The sequence below is a fragment of the Psammomys obesus genome, unplaced genomic scaffold (assembly GCF_907164565.1).
Source record: "Psammomys obesus unplaced genomic scaffold, mPsaObe1.curated_primary_1811, whole genome shotgun sequence".
In the NCBI taxonomy this organism is placed as follows: Eukaryota; Metazoa; Chordata; class Mammalia; order Rodentia; family Muridae; genus Psammomys; species Psammomys obesus.
In genome coordinates this window covers 4,170,417-4,187,720 of record NW_026591643.1, presented here as the reverse complement: position 1 = coordinate 4,187,720, position 17,304 = coordinate 4,170,417, and the positions used below count along the sequence as shown (strand labels likewise).

The 17,304-nt window shown below is 46.5% G+C and overlaps 1 protein-coding gene across 1 annotated transcript in view; it reads right to left on the bottom strand.

Moving 5' to 3' along the window:
• Positions 1 to 13,352, bottom strand: part of Rgs3 (regulator of G protein signaling 3) — a 114,466-nt gene extending 101,114 nt beyond the window's left edge. Inside the window, 1 exon segment of the mRNA XM_055611546.1 lies at positions 13,222 to 13,352. Within this exon segment, the coding sequence (XP_055467521.1) occupies positions 13,222 to 13,300 (79 nt within the window). The 5' untranslated portion in view covers positions 13,301 to 13,352.
• Between the last annotated feature and the right edge of the window lie 3,952 nt (positions 13,353 to 17,304).

The following is a 17,304-nucleotide window of genomic DNA, read 5'->3' as shown; positions in this document are numbered from 1 at the left end:
CAAGGGATGGTTATCTCAAGGTCCCTAAAATTGCTACTCTGAGGCTCCACTGTGCCTAGAAATCGGCTGCAGATCCCATGTCTGCTACATGGTGGGGTGGGAGAGAAAGCTTTGAAACAGGCATGGCTACAAGTCATGGGGCAAACCTCACCAACCCAGTGGCATCTAGGTTTAGCATGAAATGTTATTTGTTTCTGAAACCGCTGCAGTACAAAGTCAACTCTGGCCCAAACACACTCCAATTTGCAAAGCAAGCCCTTGGAACTGCTACACTGCACAGCACCAAACAACAGCCCTTCCTAGAATTGGAGGCATATCCCCATACACAAAAGTCATCAGTTCCACTGGTCAAGCCTGTGAGAGACAGGGCAGATCTGAGCACACAGGTTTCTGCTGTAGCAGGCTCCCAGCCTGATAGGCTGGACAGGGGTATGGGCCAGGCCAAAGCTGGAGCTGAAGCGGAGAAAGGTCCTAGGTCAGTGGTTCTCAACCTTCCTAATGCTGTAACCCTTTAGTACAGTTTCTCATGTTGTGGTGACCCCCAATCAAAAAAAAAAAATTATCTTTATTGCTACTTCATAACTGTAATTTTTCCTATTGTTATGACTTGCAATGTAAGTCATTTTTTTGGAGCTAGAAATTTGTCAAAGCAGTTGCAACCCACAGGTTGAGAACCACTATCTAGGTCAAAGATTGGCTCAGAGTTCTGATGAGACTACAAGGTCTGCCAAGGGGGTCTACTCACAGAGAGCCTGGGGGCCCTTTCCCATGTAGTAGCAGAGACCAAACCAAGCAGCCAGACAGGCTCCTGGTCAGGCCCCCTAGGCTCACGGAGGAGGTTTAGATCAAGAATAAGCTATACGTCCTCCCCTGTCTCCCCTATCAGGCTCCTCTATCAAATGCCCAACGCTCAGGGACCCTCAAGCCATGTTACTCCTCATTGGTGACTAGTCATACCTGACATAGACAGTGACTTGGACCCAAAGTATCCAGGACTGGAAACCAAAACTCAGCTCAATTCTGCACTCCTTCCTGTGCAAGTCTGCTGGAATCCACAGTCGTGCCCTGCCCCCAGCACCTCCTCCTTACAGGACGGTGTACCACACCTTAACTCAAGAAACCAAGAATGGGCATCGTAGCACATGCTTTTAATCCAGCACTTGGGAGACAGAGGCAGGTGGATCGCTGAGTTCGAGGCCAGCCTGGTCTATATAGTGAGTTCCAGGACAGAGGTATGTAGAGAGACCCTAGCTTAAAAAAAAAAAAAAAAAAAAAAAGCAGGAAAAAAAAAGCCAAGAGAAGGCCAGCTAGATGGATCAGAAGGAGGCAAAAGCACTTGCTGTATAAGGCTGACAGCTTGAGTCTGGTACGCAGAGCCCATGGTAGAAGGAAAGAACAAACTCTCCACAAGCTGTCACACCCATGCCATGGTACCCACTCACTCACACTCATACTCACACGCACACATTACACAACAACAATAATACATAAAAAATAATTTAAAGTGAAGAAAGCCAAGAGAGTATGAAAGAGATGGTGGCTTCCAAAAGGCATCTAGTCTAAAGAAATGAACCACTGGGGAAGGAGAAGACAGATCAACCCTGAGTCTTCAGCTGATCTGAGAAAAAGCCAGCAAGATGTGGCCCCCTTCATTTCTGTCCTTTGCAGTAGTCCTACTTCATCCTTGCACTGGGGGTGTGGCCTGAGAGAGTGCCAAGTGCCTTGAAGTGTTGAGGCTATGGGCTGAAGTCATCACCGCAAGGTGGTGTGGGGACCTGAAAGGACAGTTACCATGGGCCTGTAGTAGATACCTTTTCTATCTGCAAAGGATCCTGGTAGTGGGTGCCCAAAGAGCCTGTGAGGATGAACTGGAGACCCATGGCCCAGAGCCAAAGCAAGAACAGACAGGACCCCACAGGCCAGGGATAATGCTAAAGGAGGGAGCTTAAAAAGTTCAAAGAGAGCAACAAACACCAATTCTGTTAAGCACCAGACTGAGAGGTACAGGCTTGCTGTACAGCGCACAAAAAGAGCTGCCAGAGAAATTCTGTCCTTCAGGACTTACTCAGCAGGGGACCACGGGTAGTTGAATTCACTCACAGGAGCCCTGGTCCAGACTCAGAGAGGACGAGGGAAGTTAGGCAGCTCTGTTCTCTGTTCTCTGAGAAATGATAGGCAAGGTGTCAGGCCTGGGAGCCACACGGCTCTTTATCCTTAAATTCCAGTGTCTGCTGGATGGAAAACTCTTGAGTTCCCTGCAGGTTCATCCAGTTCCTTTCTGATGAAGGCTAAAGCCCCAGAGGGAGGGCTGAAGATAAAGCAGCAGGGTTGTTGAATGGAGATAAAAATTGCCATAGGTCCACTTGCTTTGCGTGACTCTCTGCTTCCTGTCCCATGTCTAATGCTGACATGATGTCCCAAGCTGCTTTTCCTTCCAGAAACACTGTGCTAGCCAGAGGAGTCTTCCAGTCTTTCGAGCACAAACTCATAAACTGGCTTTCAGGTCTCCAGACGATTTCAGTTCCTGTGGGACATTCGGAAGGGATTCTCAGCTCTTCCTGGAAAGTCAGTGAATTACAATCTCTGATATACCACCATCAACATCCATCCTTAGCTGAGCCACATTCCCAGCAAAGCCTTTGATCCCTCAGGGCTCAGATCCAACACCCCAGAGGCTATAACATGACCCCCCAGTGTCTGAGCCACCGGGAAGAAGGCTAGATGCTCACAGGGTTCCCAGAGCTTCACTAAATGCTTCTCATTGCTTTTTTTCCTCAGGGTAACGCCATATAATAGTTACTGTTCTGAATCCTCACTAGGCAAGCTAAGTGGAAGTGAAAACCGAACATCCAGGCTGTGCAAGCAGTAAGTGGTTGGCGTGTGACAATCAGACCCCGGGCATCCACTGTGGTTGGTTCAACGTCTGTGTACAGGTCTCTGGTGCTCCCTCCTGTCAAGAAGTGGACAGGAGTTGGAATTGGAGCGGTGGCTGGAGGACTGTAAGCACATACTGCTCTCACGGAGGGTCTGAGTTCCATTTCCAGGACCCATAGCAGGCAACTCAAATTGGAAGCAACTCCAAAGGGATCCATCACCTTCTTCTGGCTTCTCCAGGCACGTGCTCTCGAATGCAATGCCCATATACATGCACACATATGTTTTCTTAAAAGTAGAGACTAGTTCATCCGCTCCACTGTGGAGTGGACTTAGTTACTTCTAATTGAATGTGGTAGAAGTGACAACAGGTGACTTAGAAGAACAGAATACACTAGGCATTAAAGGTCCCTTTTCTTTTTCTTTCCTTGTTTTTTTTTTAATGAATGGATGCCCGGAGTCTGATTGCCCACATGCCAACCATTTACTGCTTGCGTAGCCAAGTTGGTTCTTCCATGGAGTCACGTGGGCAAGCTCTACATGTAACACTTTTAACATGGAGCGGGGTAGCCGAGCACTACTACCTACTTAAAACATTCTCCATCTCCTGGAAGAAATTTCGAACTCATTAGCAATCACCCTCAATTGTTTTCTTCCCGCCAGGCCCTGTCAACCAACTATTCCCCTTCTGTTTCAGTGGATCTGCCTTTTCTAATAGTTCATATAAATAAAATCTTACAACATAGGTGCTTTTATAACTGGTTTCTTTTCACTTGCTGTAGTGCTACTTTTTAACTCTATTTATTTTGGTTTCTTATACCTCTACTTTCCTTCCACAAACCCCTCAACAGTAGGTAGGAGGAAAAAAAAAAGGGTTAGAGGGGAAAGGGGGCAGAATTCCCTTTAGCTATTTCTAGCTGTTTAGAATCACTGGGTTCTTTGGGACAATACCAATATCAGTCATCAGGATATCCAGCAGTCCAGCAAACAGCAAACACAGCAGCAGCCTTTTTCCTTCTCGGAACATCTCTTGAAGCATTCTGACTATCTCCTTGAAGCATCCCCTTCTCCTCTCTGTACTCTGGTATTTATACCCTCTCAGAGTCCTCAGAATCAAACTAACTGGAGCTGACAAAGACCACACCCCTCTCCAAACCACACGAGGCTGTTACCAACTGTGGACAAACTAAAAGCAGCTCCATATCCCACACTTGGGATTAAAACAAAATCATATTTACATAACATAACTGACTTTTTAAAGAAATCAAAGTTTCTACTATAACTTACCATATGTTTCTAAAATTTATCTATGTTGTAATATGTATCAATAACTCGTTCCTTTTTCTGGCCCAATAATATTCTATTATATGGATATACCACATTTTCTTCATCCTTTCATTTTACAATAAGTATTTGGGTATTTCCATTTTGAATTTACTATAATTATTGCTACTGTGAGCATTTATATACTATTGTTTTGTGACCAACATATAAGCCCCCACACATATTTGTAAGTACATTGTCATTTCTCTTACATATAAACCTAGGAGGGGAATTGCTAGGTCAAATATTAACTCTGTCTTAACTTTTAAAAAACCTACCAGACTCTCTTCCCAAGTGGCAGTGCCTTTTGCATTTCTGTTAGCCATGTGCAGGCATTCAAATCTCTCCTTATTTGAATGTCTCAACATTTATTATTTATCTCTCTAGTTATAGCCCAATTACACCTCTCCAGAGGAATCTCCTCATTTGTTTGTTCCTGGTTTTACTTTGTTCTATTGCTCTTTGTTTGCTTGTTTTTGGTTGTTTGTTTGGTTTTTGGTTTTTGTTGTTGTTGTTGTTTGGTTTGGTTTGGGTTTTTTTTTTTTTAATTGCTGCTGTTTTTACTTGCTTGGCTTTAGGAGGGTTTGTTTTATTTATTTTTTTGGTACTGGAGATCAAACCCTACGATTCAAACATGGCTAAGCAAATTAATTTCTTTTTGTTGTTGTTGTGTTTTGAGAACGGTTTTTCTGTGTAATAGCCCTGGCCTGGCCTGGACTATTTTGGAAGAGAGGGTAGAAAGAAAATAAAAGCCAGAAGATGGGGAGGAGGTCTGTGAAATGCCATCTTCTGGGCAATTATGCGATCATTACTATCCTAAACGCACAGTAGCTGTGGATGCCTGCACCAGATCCAAGTAGAGTAAGCCCCTCAGCAGGGGTTCAGGAGACCCTACTCTTCACTACTTGCTGTGATAGATTTGGGGAGAGGGGAAGTCAGTGCCTTCAGTTGTACCATCAGTGACCCCACCAGGTTCCAGCAGACAGTTCCAACTCAGTGGTCACACAGATGGCCCTGGTTAAACTAGATGAGTTGCAAAACCAAAAGTTCTGAACCTGGGAGAAGAACAGGGATGGTAGCGATGAACTGATAAATGGAAGAAAGATTTTAGAAGGTTGGAAGTGAGACCAGTCAGAATGCATTATACACATGTATGAAGTTGGCTGATAAGAAAATTAATCAATATAAAGGAGAAAAGCTAAAGTAAGAAACAAAGAAAACAAATGCTGGCAGAGATGGAAGGAAAGAGAGACCTTTAGTCACTGCTGGTGCGAGTGTAAAGCAGCGCAGCCATTACGGAGAGCAGCGCGGAGGTTTCTGACAAAATTAACAACAGACCAACCAGACGAGCAGTGTAGCACCTATAGGCATACACCAAAGGACTCTGCCTCCTACCAAAGACACACTTGCACGTGTTTGTGTTGCTCTATTCACAATAGCAAGGAAATGAAATCAGCCTAGATGTCGACCAAGAGAGAGGAATAGATACTGAAAACAGGGCCCATGTGCAAAATACAATTGCACTCAACCAGAGAGGAAAATGAAATTATGAAAACTGCAAGAAAATGGACGGATCAGGAAATCATTCTACGGAAAGACTCATTCCTTCCCATATGCAGAACCTGGCTCTCAAGGCGTGTGTGTGTGTGTGTGTGTGTGTGTGTGTGTGTGTGTGTGTGTGTGCATGTGTGTGGATATAGGTCATAAAACTGGAACAAGAACCATAAGAAAGAAAAGAAGGTGGGGGGTGGGGCAGGTAGTAGGATCCATGTGACTAGGAATGGAAGGACGAAGGAGCAAGAGGGGAAGAGCAGGAAGATGGGAAGAAGAGGGCAGGACGCTCAACAGAATAAGTAAGCACATAAGTAATAAATATGCTTATCAGGTGGCCATCAGCGTGGCTCAGTGAGTAAAACTGCTCGGCAAGCAAGGCTGACGACCTGAGTTCAATCCCCAGAGCGCACAGTGAAAGGAGAGAACCAGCTCCTGAAGATCATCCTCTGACCTCTACACATACGCTGCAGCAGGCATCTGCAGTCTCTCTCTGTCACACCCATACACACACACACACACACACACACACACACACACACCATACCTGCACACACACAATAATAATAATAAACGAAATTTAAAACTTTTTTCACACTATCAGAAAATCTCATGTTGGAGGAGCAATTTACTCCTCCGTCCTTTCCTGAAGTTCTTTCTCACTGTCAAATTTGCATGGCTTGCAGGAGGGAGCCAGCTGCCTCTGGCCTGTGCAGACTCAAGCAGCCCTAAGAAGAGGACAAAGTGATGAAAGACAGATGCCTCCTAACAATGGGTAGCAGGGAGCGAAGGCCTCCTACCAGGAGTCACATGGACAAGCCCTCTCCTAGAGGAAACTCCAGCCCGTAATACCATCAGATAACAGAGTCCCTGAATAACATCTTGGCTGCACGCCCTGTGAAAAACCCTGAGAAAAACCATTCCTCTCCGCCACTTCCAAACTCCCAACTCTCTCTCTCTCTCTCTCTCTCTCTCTCTCTCTCTCTCTCTCTCACACACACACACACACACACACACACGGAGAGATAGAAGTTGTCCAGTTTAGCTAATAAACACTGGGATAAATTGCCTCCCCAATTAGGACAATTAAGTCTGATCTCAATTCCGAGACTATTTTTCAGTTTTAAAAATTGGAAAAAAAAAAAAACCAGTGCTAAGAGATACTATTTAACAAAGACTGGAAGACTTTTTTGTACCTTGATGTCTGATTCTCTTAATAAAGTGCTGACAGAGAGGCTGAGGAGATAGCTCCATGGAAAAAGCACTAAGTTGCCTGAGCATGAGAACTGGAGTTCGGATCCCCAGAACCCACATAAAATGCCAAGCAGGCATGACTGCCGTCTGGAATCCCAGCACTTGGGAGGCAATGACAGAATTTCCTCCGGCAAGCTAGCTAGTTAGACTAGCTAAATTCTGTGCGCTTTTGGTTCAGCCAAAGATCTTGCCCCGATTAAGCAGAGAGCAACTGAGGAAGACAACCAATGTCAAATTTGGGCCTACGCACACACACTACACACATGCAAAAACAAAACAAAACGAAAGCTAGGCAAAAATATTTAAAAGTACCCTTTCCGAGCTGAAACAGGATGCACAGAAAAGGGCAGGGTGAAGGGTGGTGAGTGCAGGTCTGTGGAAGCCTCACGTTTTCCCAGACTAACTTCCTATTGGGGTGTCTCTGAATTCTGGTGACGAGGAAACCAGAACCCATGGAATAAAAGATGAGGTTCTTTTGAACCTTTGCTTTTTGCACTGTGACCCTAAAGGGGTGCTCCCTTGGAATAGGGTAAATTACAACCAGACACAGATCCTCAAAGAATGGCAGCTCATTTTCAATAGTCACAGTCCCTAACACTGAATCAAGATGATCCCAAGAGCCAGGCATGCAAATGCACCTGTCATAAATTCAAGCTCAGCCAGGGCTGTGTAGCAATTTGACACCCGATTTGGGTAACGTAGTGAGACACTGTCTACAAAATGAAAGGCTGGCTTGGGCTGCTGGTGGCCCTGGCACCTGGTGAGCAAAAGAAAAGACATTTTTTTTAAAGCCCTGATAGATGAGAAAAGATAACATCTTCATGCCTGCCTTCTGCAGCAGACTCTCAACACCTAAAGAATGAAAGCACAAACCCAGCATGGTGGGGCATACCTGTAATCCCAGCATTTGGGGAGGCAGAAGCAGGCAGATCTCTGTGAGTTCAAGGCCAGCCTTGAACAAAGTGGGTCTAGGACAGCCAAGGCTACACAGAGAAACCCTGTCTGGAAAAACCAAAAGAAGAAGAGGAGGCGGAAGAAGAAGAGGACATGGTATGAAAAGACAATGAATTGAAAAAGGCAGGCCAGGCAAAGGCTGACCTGGGAAGCTACGTCAGTCCAGGAAATGTGAACGGTATCTTTACTAGAAATAAAGAGAAGGCTTATAACAGCCAAAGAGTTCATAAAAGTCACTACTCTCCAGAAAAATGATATTTATGAATCTGTATATTCATAATGTAACTTCAAAATATTTGAAGAAAAGGCTGACACTGATGATGACAAGAGACTGACAAGTTTATAACTACAATAGGAATGTGACATCCTTCTCTTGGCAACTGACAGAATAAACAGATAGAGAAAATAACAAAGATGCAGATACTGGGGCAACATGATGAGCAAGCCAGAGCTGACACAGGAGGAGAATGCTGTACCCACGGATTGCCAGATTCTCTTCAAGGACACACGAGTCTCTTAGAGTGCGTGACAGTCTGTTGGGCCAGCAAGCACACCTCAATGAATGGCAAAGACCTGAAGGGTGCAGAGAATGGTCTCTGACCAAACCACAAAATAAACAACAGAAACATTGCCAAAGCTGGGCTCAGTGGCACCTGCCTATAATCCTAGCATTCAGGAGGCAGAGGCAGGAGAATTGTAAATTTGAGGCCTGACTGAGATATATGATGTAGTAATAGCTTATCTTAGGAAAAATAGGACTGGGGGTTTTATGTACTGGCCAGGTGTAAGGAGCAAAGTGTGTCTGTGTGCGTCTGTCCATATATACTTTATATAAATATGGGAATTTGTTTATGCATGTGTGCCATACACCTCAGTTTTCTTTAAAAAAAAAAAGGCTAGAAAAAGACTTACATGGAAGAACTGAAAAAGAACAAGGAGCTAGCAACAGCCACACTGAGGAATTTCTCAATATTCCCAAGCAGATGGAGTACAAACGAGAGGAAAACAAATCAGCGCTGAGGACTCTGCCCAGCAAATTATAAGCTCTGGAGAAAGGGATGGGTTTCCTGAGCCAAGTCTAATGAGTCTGCCAGGCTCAGGGCAACAGGGCTGGAGACAAGGGCTGATGGCAGTTGGCAGGGGCACGTCAAAGGCCTCCAGTTCAGAGACTGACCTTGTTCTGCCCAGCGTGGGGAGCAGCTGGTGGGCATCAGTCCCAAGCTTCATTCTCAGTACAGAAATGGATTCATTTTTCTCTGTGGTTTCAAAGAGAGGCAGAAAGCGAAGAAGCAGGGCCCTGGTTAATACCGCTGCCACAACAAACATGGAAAAAGAAAACGGCCAGCAAATGTGTGCCATCCCTCACAGCTCTCTCTGCCTTCAGAGGCATGCTTCCCTCTGATGAGCCAGGCTCAGGCGTGCCTCTCGATTGAGCCTGCCTTGGGACTGTTCCATAGCTGTCAGCTTTCAGGTTCGGTAGGCGTGACATTTCTGACAAGAGGTGGGTGGTATCACCTATGCCCATAGCAATCTTCACAACACATCGGATATCTGATAGCAATATTAGATATCACATAGCAATCTGTGCTCTCTCCTGGCCTCTTGGCATTTCTAGGATGCTAGACACCCCAGGCAGGGCAACAACTTGCTCAGAGACCACCCAGGCAGGTTGGTGATGGGGCTAGAAAGCTGACGTCCTTTCAAGATTTTCTGCTAGTATCCAACATTTTTGTGAGACAGATTTTTCTATATAAAAGAATTGTGCCTAAATTTCAAACGGAAGTTCCATGAACCCAGAACAGCCAAGATAATATTGAAGAATAAAATTAAAGGATTTATACTTTGGGATTTCAAAACGTACAACAAAGCTACAGCAATGAGTAGGTGTGGCATGTGGATGGTGACAAAGTAGCAGATTGGAAGCAAATCAGTAAGTCCAGAAAGAAAACACATTTCTCTAGTCGCTCCCTTTAAAAAAAAAAAATCTTATTATTTATTGTGATGGTATGTGTGTAGTAGATCCACGTGTGTGCTCCTGTGTGCACGTGCAGAGGCCAGAGGCAGATGTAAACTGCCAACTTTTATTGCTCCCTGTCTTGTTCCCTTGAAACAGTCCCTCACTGAACCTGGAGCTTACCAGTTTGTTTAAGACAGGGTAGAGGGTTTCTCTACATAGCCTTGGCTGTCTTGGAACTTGCTATGCAAACCAGGCTGGCCTCAAACTCACAGAGATCTGCCTGTCTCTGCCTCCTGAGTGCTGGCAGATCATGCCAGTCTTATTGAAGTTCTTTTTTTTTTTTTTTTTTTTTGGCTAAGGTGACAGCCAGCAAGGCCCAGTGGTCTTCTTGCCTCCTCGTCACACCCCCATTCCCTGTGCTGGGGCTATGTGCCATGCCAAAGACGCACATGATAAAGCATGGAGCTTGTTCTACCAGTTGTGCTCAGACCGCCACACTCGTGCTATGGAACATGTGAACACACACAATAAATACATGTGAAAGATATTTTTAAATGGAAGACTGCTATGTACAACAACATGAGCTTACCTTGAAAACACAAGTGAAAGGAGTCGTTCATAGAAAAACACACATGCTTCCATTTATATGAAATCCCCTCAACAAGGCATACAGATTGAGGCAGAAAATACAACAGTGATTGGTTGGGGTTGGGAATGAGGGAGGGTTGGGAATTGGAAAAAAATATGCTAAAAGTTACGGTATCTCTTTCTAGGGTGATGAAAATATTCTAAAGTTGATCACAGCAATAGTTGCATAACTCTGCAGATATACTCAAAATTGTGAAGTTGTACATTTCCAATGAGTGAACTGTGTACATGAGTTATATCTCAGCAGAGCTCTTACCAAAGAATCAAGAGATACCCTAATCAAAATGAGAGGTATGACCCTGAAAGATGCAACCAGAAACACCTACTATGACCTCTTCAAATTACACGAGATTACAACAAAGAAGGCAGACCTGGGTCCTGGCCTTGGCTTGTATACACCTTCCCTTGGAGTCAGCCAAGTCCTAGAGACGCAATGAGGCAGTCAGTGAGTGTCATCTGGATTTGGCCTTTCTTGGGGAACAGAAGTTGTGCTCATGACCCTCACTCTTTGTGTGTGAGAGAGAGACAGAGACGGAGACACACAGGGAATTCTGATTGAAATACTCTTTTCTCCTTGTGTTTCCAAGATGCAGCCAACTCCTTTAAATGTTTGCTGCAGCATCACCAGGTTCCCCCAAAGTAAAGCCACTGTTGAAGGCCAGGGGCTACCTGCTGTGTTGGGAAGAGGCCAGGGAACTGAGAAACTTAGCAAAGATATTTGCATCAAATGGAACCCACATTGGCTGCAAAAACTGACCTGGAATCCATTGCTTCCAAGTCTGGATCATGTTCAAAATACCTCTAGGAAGTCTTTAAGGGTTTGATCCTCAGGCTCCACTCATAATGATCCAGTCACACTCTCTGGGTCCTGGAATCCTGTGTGCTTTCAGGGGTGGGACATAACCCAATGGCATAGAACATTTGCTTAGTGCTGTGGCCCTGGGTTCAGTCTCCATTACCACAACAACTAAAAGCCCAGAAATGCTTCTGGTCTGGTTTGGTAATCACTGACAGGAATCACCATGAACCCAGTGACAATTGCTGGCCAACAATAAGCTCACTGTGGCAAATAGCAACCCAAGAAACAGCACTATTGCAGGAAACATTTTTCAAGCATTCAAATTACTGTCAAAAAGATCCAAGAAGAAACCGCATAAAAAGAGCAGGCGTCTCCCCTTCCTCCCCAGGCCTTGCCCGCCTCCTGAACACTCAGGTGGCAGCCATGGGTCCACTTGATAGCCATCATTCCCAACCCAAAAGCTAGGGGCCAGGCTGGAGAAGCCACACCCTTCTGGGACTGGACCTTCCCCTGCCCCAGTCTGGAAGAGAGTTTAGTTGAACAAAAGAACTCAGAGTGGCTGTGAAGAAACATTCACATCATAGCAGCTAACGGGCTTTTTCACAAAACTGAACACACAGAATGATGTGAATCTTGTGAAAATTAGGAAGGAGCGGGTGAAGACACCTAGAAGAATGGAAACTGGAATGTCTTTATTAGCTTTCAAACTTGAACCTGGGAAAGCTGTAGCTCCCTGATCCTCTCTTATCTGGAAAACTCTTTTGTCTCAGAGAGCCCTGGGTCCCACTGGAATTAATAGGATTGGCTTGTAGGGCTTGGGCAGGTTAAATGAAGCCATGCGGCTGACACACTGGCACAAGCCATGTGCCTAGCGAGCCCCTCTGTTTTCACCGTCCAGCACCAGAAGCAGTGGAGTCCAGGCTGCCAGACTGCGGCCATCTCTAGCGATCAACCTGCTGCTCTCCCATTACTTCCCCTGCTCCTGGGGACCAGAGGTGTGTGAGTAGTGAAGATCCAAACAAGCTGGAGGGCAGGGAAGCCAAGAACCCTTCTTGAAGGTCTGTTTCCTTGTGTGCTCTGCCTCTGAAGCGAAGTCTGGCTCTGTTGCAGTACCCGCTCCAACTTCATGAAGGAAGTGTATTAAAGTTAAAACAGCAGTGCTGGGAAGGCTCGCGCCAGCTATCAAGCCCACGGCGTGCCCCGTCTCCTCTCAGCAGCTCTGCTTTGCAGAGTCCCTCCTGACAGGGAGAGCTGTGCAGGGCAGTGATCTGGGGAAGGGGTGCGAGCCTTACTATAGTTCCTTGGAAGACCAGGCTTGCACAGGCCTTAGGGACAGCTACTGTCCAGCTGCGATTTGGAAGAACTGAGAGTCTGCAACTTTGGTGCTTGTAGGGCCTCTATGGTCCCTTCCTGTTCCCCTGACGCTTTTCTAAGGTCTGTCTTGTAGTAGAGACAGCTCTCATCCCCACTTAGAGCCTCCAGAGGGGACCCCACGAAGGCAAGGCCACATAAGCTAACCCTTCCATCACTAACCCCTGAGTCAGGTGATTGAGCTGTGCTGTCACAGTACACTAGACCCTGATTTAACCTGAGCGCTAGCTAATGGGGAGCTCCGTGGATACAAGGCAGACCTCTGAAAGATGAACTGGGACACAATTATTGCAGCCAAGCGAGGCAGAACCGACTGCAGCTGGCAGCAGGCAGCAGGTGGTGTCCGTTGACCTGGAGGAGGGGGCCAGAGAAGGTAGCCAAAACGGGAAGAGCACCTGCTCGCAGCCTCTCTGCCACGATAGGGGCTTTCCTTTTTGGCTTGGGTTGCCAAGAAAGCAGTCCGTTCGCTGCCTGGCCCAGAGGCACTTACCAAAGGTGGTGAGATAGAAGGACAAGGTCGGGTGGGCGCGCCGGCTCCCGAGGGAGACGCGGTGCAGGGAGCGCTCCATGGCGTCCCTGTTCCGGACGCCGGGACAGGAGGGCCTGTCCCCAAGGCGGTGGTTGTGTGGGTGCAGTAACCCGGGCAGCAGGCTCAGCTTTCCCCCACCGCACCAGCGTCTCCCGGGTAGGCGGGATCCGGGCCGGCTACACCGCGCGTTGGAACGGCTGGGCGCGCCAGCCCCTGATTGGCCCGCGCTGGTTTGAATGGGGAGATTTCCACCTGACCTGGCTGACGCTCGCGGGCCAGATCGGGGGAGGGTAGGCTCCTGGAGCTGGGAAGACTGCCACCGGCTACTAGAGGTGGCTCCTTCGCTAGTGATCCCACAGGAACCCTAGCTCCAGCAGCAGCCCCACAAGCTGTAAGTGCCAACTCCACTATGGCCCCGCCGCCTGACTTGCCCACTTGAGCAAGCTCGGCCTGCTCGCCCAGCTCCCCCAGGCTGCAATTAGGTTTGTAACCAGCTTTAAAACTCAGACCTGCAGTCGCCAAACCAACCTAGAGCAAAATGGGCCCTCTCGAGTGGCCCATGAGGGCATGGGATCGGGAACACAAAATTGCACAGACAGGCCTGGGTGGCTCTCTTGAGCCTTCCTTTTGCATGAGAGCAGCCTGGCACGGGCCCAGGGAGGAGCAGCTTGCTCCATCCAGCCTCGGGGCTTCCCATCTGCAGCCTGGCACCATCGGACGGAAGAGCAAGCCCTGCCATCTGCAGACTCAGTGCAGGGTAGGGCCTTTCAGTCGTCCCAACCTAGCGCAGAAAGGCAGATCAAGAAGGAAGGTCAACCGTTGCATGGATTTGTCAGCAAACATTCATGAGACACCTCGAGGGAGCGGCTTCACACCAAGACATCTGCTCTGCAAATCGTACTGCCGCTGTGGGAAAGAAAGCTGTTGGTCTCGTGTAAACCTAAAAATGGGAAGTTTTAGAGTTTGTTGCTGGTCCCTGACTTCATTGCCAGTGGATATTTGTGGTTCTGTGAGCCACTCCAGACAAGATTGGAGGAAAGCAAGAATGTATACACAGTGCCAGGAGCTGAGCTGAGCAATTCACTCACATGTGTGTCGTTTAGACTTCACAGTAAGCTCCAGTTTGCCAGGGAGAGATCTAAACGTCAGACGGAAAGGGAAGGCAGCTAGCCCAAGATCTGCAGAGCTAGAAACAGGTGGGACTGAGCTTTGATCCAAAGACCTGTCTGATCCAAAGACCATTACCCTTTGTTCTTCCATGGCCAAGAGCGGGTATGGGCAGCAGACCTGCCTTTATGAGGGCAAGAAACTGGATGCCATGAGCTTAGTTGGCCATGAAGATGGGGGGGGGGGGGGGGGGAAACAGAGCAAAAGCTGGAGAAGTCCACATGAGATTGGCAAATACGTGGACGAGTGCAAATGAGTCACAGCCCACAAAGGCCATTTGATCACTTGAATCCTGGTTTTTTTGGGAAGCCCTGTCTTGCTCTTCACCTCCACCCTATCCCTCCAAACCATGAACACCATCCTTAGCAGGAGCGGCCCACCCCCCTAGCCCTTGCTCACTGGCAGACCAACTTACCTGTGCCCTGTACTTGGGCAGGCCTGATCTTCCTCCTAGGTGGGCAAGTCTGGGTGCAGGCATTTTTTTTAGACGTGGAAGTATCCTGGTTTGGCAACTCCATCCAGCCAGGAAAAAAAAAAAAAAAAAATGGATGGCTCTAGCTTCAGACAGTGGATACAGAGGACTGAGTTCCTAAGTGCTACAGACCTGTAGAAGCAGGAAGAAGAGCAGAAGTCAGGTGTACCCCCTGCAAGGAGTGAGAGCTATACATAATACCATGTCCACACATACCTCATACAAATATGCATACTCCGTGTGTGCACACACACATACACATTCTGTATGTGCTCCTGATGCACAAGAACACACATATATATCACATCTGCGTATATAAAACACATTTCAATATACCGCCTACATACAGCATATCCATAGGGACAGATTGATTATAACCTGGCTTTTTAAGAATCAGAAATATTTGAATTTAAAAAGGAAGAGCTACAAAGATTTGTTTGGGAACATTTTCACACTGGCTAACAAAGAGTAACATATCTTCTTGCCCAATAGCCAAAGTAGTTTTGAAAAATAATAAGAAAAGATGCTTGGACTACCATGACGGTTACCTTAGTTGTAAACTTGACTGGATTTGGAATCGCCTGGGGCAGGTCTCAGTGAGGAAGTGTCTGGAGGGATCTTCTTGGTTGGCGTAGCTGAGGTGAGGAAACAGCCTTAGAGTGAGTGGCACTGTGTCATTGACCAGTCCTGGCCTGAGGGAAAGGGAGGGGGACCAAGCCTTATCCATCCTTGCTCTCTACTTCTCCACTGGGGGGCGGGGGGCCTGCCACTGTGGCCTCCCTCAAACCGTGGATTATAGCCTGTAACTGCTTGAGTAGAAGGAACCCTTTCTCCCCTAACATGATTTTGTCAGAAGTTTGTAATCACAGCAATAGGTAAGACACTAAGACCAACAACCAAATGTTAAAGAGTATTTTAATAATATCATGCCAGAAAGAAAAGACAAATACCCAATGGATTAGAATCAAAATTCCAAGAAAAATACTTTATTTAGAAAACAACAAAGCAGATTTGTTAAAAAAAAAAAAAAAAAGTAGAAAGGTAAGTCTAAATCAGATGAAATTTTTTAAAGAAAGTAGCAGTTCAAAGGGGAAAAAATAGACTCAAACAATAAAACAATGTTTATTTTTGAAAACACCAATAAACAAAAACCCCTGCAAAAGTATAAATAAACAATAAAAGAAAGAAACAGATAGCTTCATATGAAGGTAACTTCTTAATTATTAAAAAAAAAAAAAGCCATTGGTCTAGGGATACAGCTCAGTTAGTTGAGTGCTTGCCTAGAATGCACAAAGCCCTGGGCTCAGTCCTCAGCACCATAAAAGCTGGGTTTTGTACTGATCATCTGAAATCCCAGCATCTGGAAGATGGAAGCAAGAAAATAAGAAGTTCAAGGCTATCCCTTGCTATATAGCCCAAGGCCAGCCTGGATGTGTAACACCCCATCTCTCTCTTTCTTCATTTTTAATTAATTCAATTTACATCTCAGTCATAGCCCCCCCCTTCCAAAAAAAAATGCCAAGAACAACTGTAACAAAAAAGTGAAACCTTTGTAAAAAGGCTTATGTCTTATTTGTTTCCTGTGGATGCATTTCTGGCTGCGCGCGCGCGTGTGTGTGTGTGTGTGTGTGTGTGTGTGTGTGTGTGTGTGTGTGCGTGTGTGTGTGCACGCGCGCGTGCCAGTTGAATGCCTCCTGCCCACAGAACCAGGAGGACATTGCCTGTCCTAGAGCAGCAGCTCTCAGCCTTCCCCATGCCGTGACCCTTTTACACGATGCAGTTCCTCACGCTGTGCTGACCCCCAACCCTAAAATTACTTTCGTTGCTACTTCATAACTGTAATTTTGCTACTGTCGTAAGTCATCTTGTCAGTATCTGTGCTCTCTGAGAGTCTGAGGAGACCTCCGTGAAAGGTTCCTTCTACACCCCAAAGGAATCCCCACCAGAGGCTGAGAGCTACTGCCCTCGAGCTGGAGCTGCTAAGGGCTGTGAGCCACAGGACCCTGGTCCTCTGGGAGAGCAGCCAGTGTTCTTAACCACTGAGCCGTCTCTCCAGCCCCCGGTATAACCTTTTCGTATCGGTTTATAAGTTCAGAAGGTGGGGGAACTGGGTGGCTTTTAGGAAAGAAAACTTGGGGGAAAGCCCAGGTATCAACCTACAGATCTGACAGAGGAGGTTCCTCTCATGCAGAGGTCTGTAGGATTTGCTAGGCCATCAGCCAAAGAAAAAATAAGAAACAAAAGCGAACTCCTACCTGCAAAGTTCCAGAAAGCCTAAATAGTTTTAGAGACCCATTCTATAATACCTTCCAACTAAACTGTTTCAGAACAAATAAACAAACAAAAACCTGAAGTATTTGTCAGATAAAAATAGGAAGGGGGGCCTGGAGAGATGGCTCAGTGTT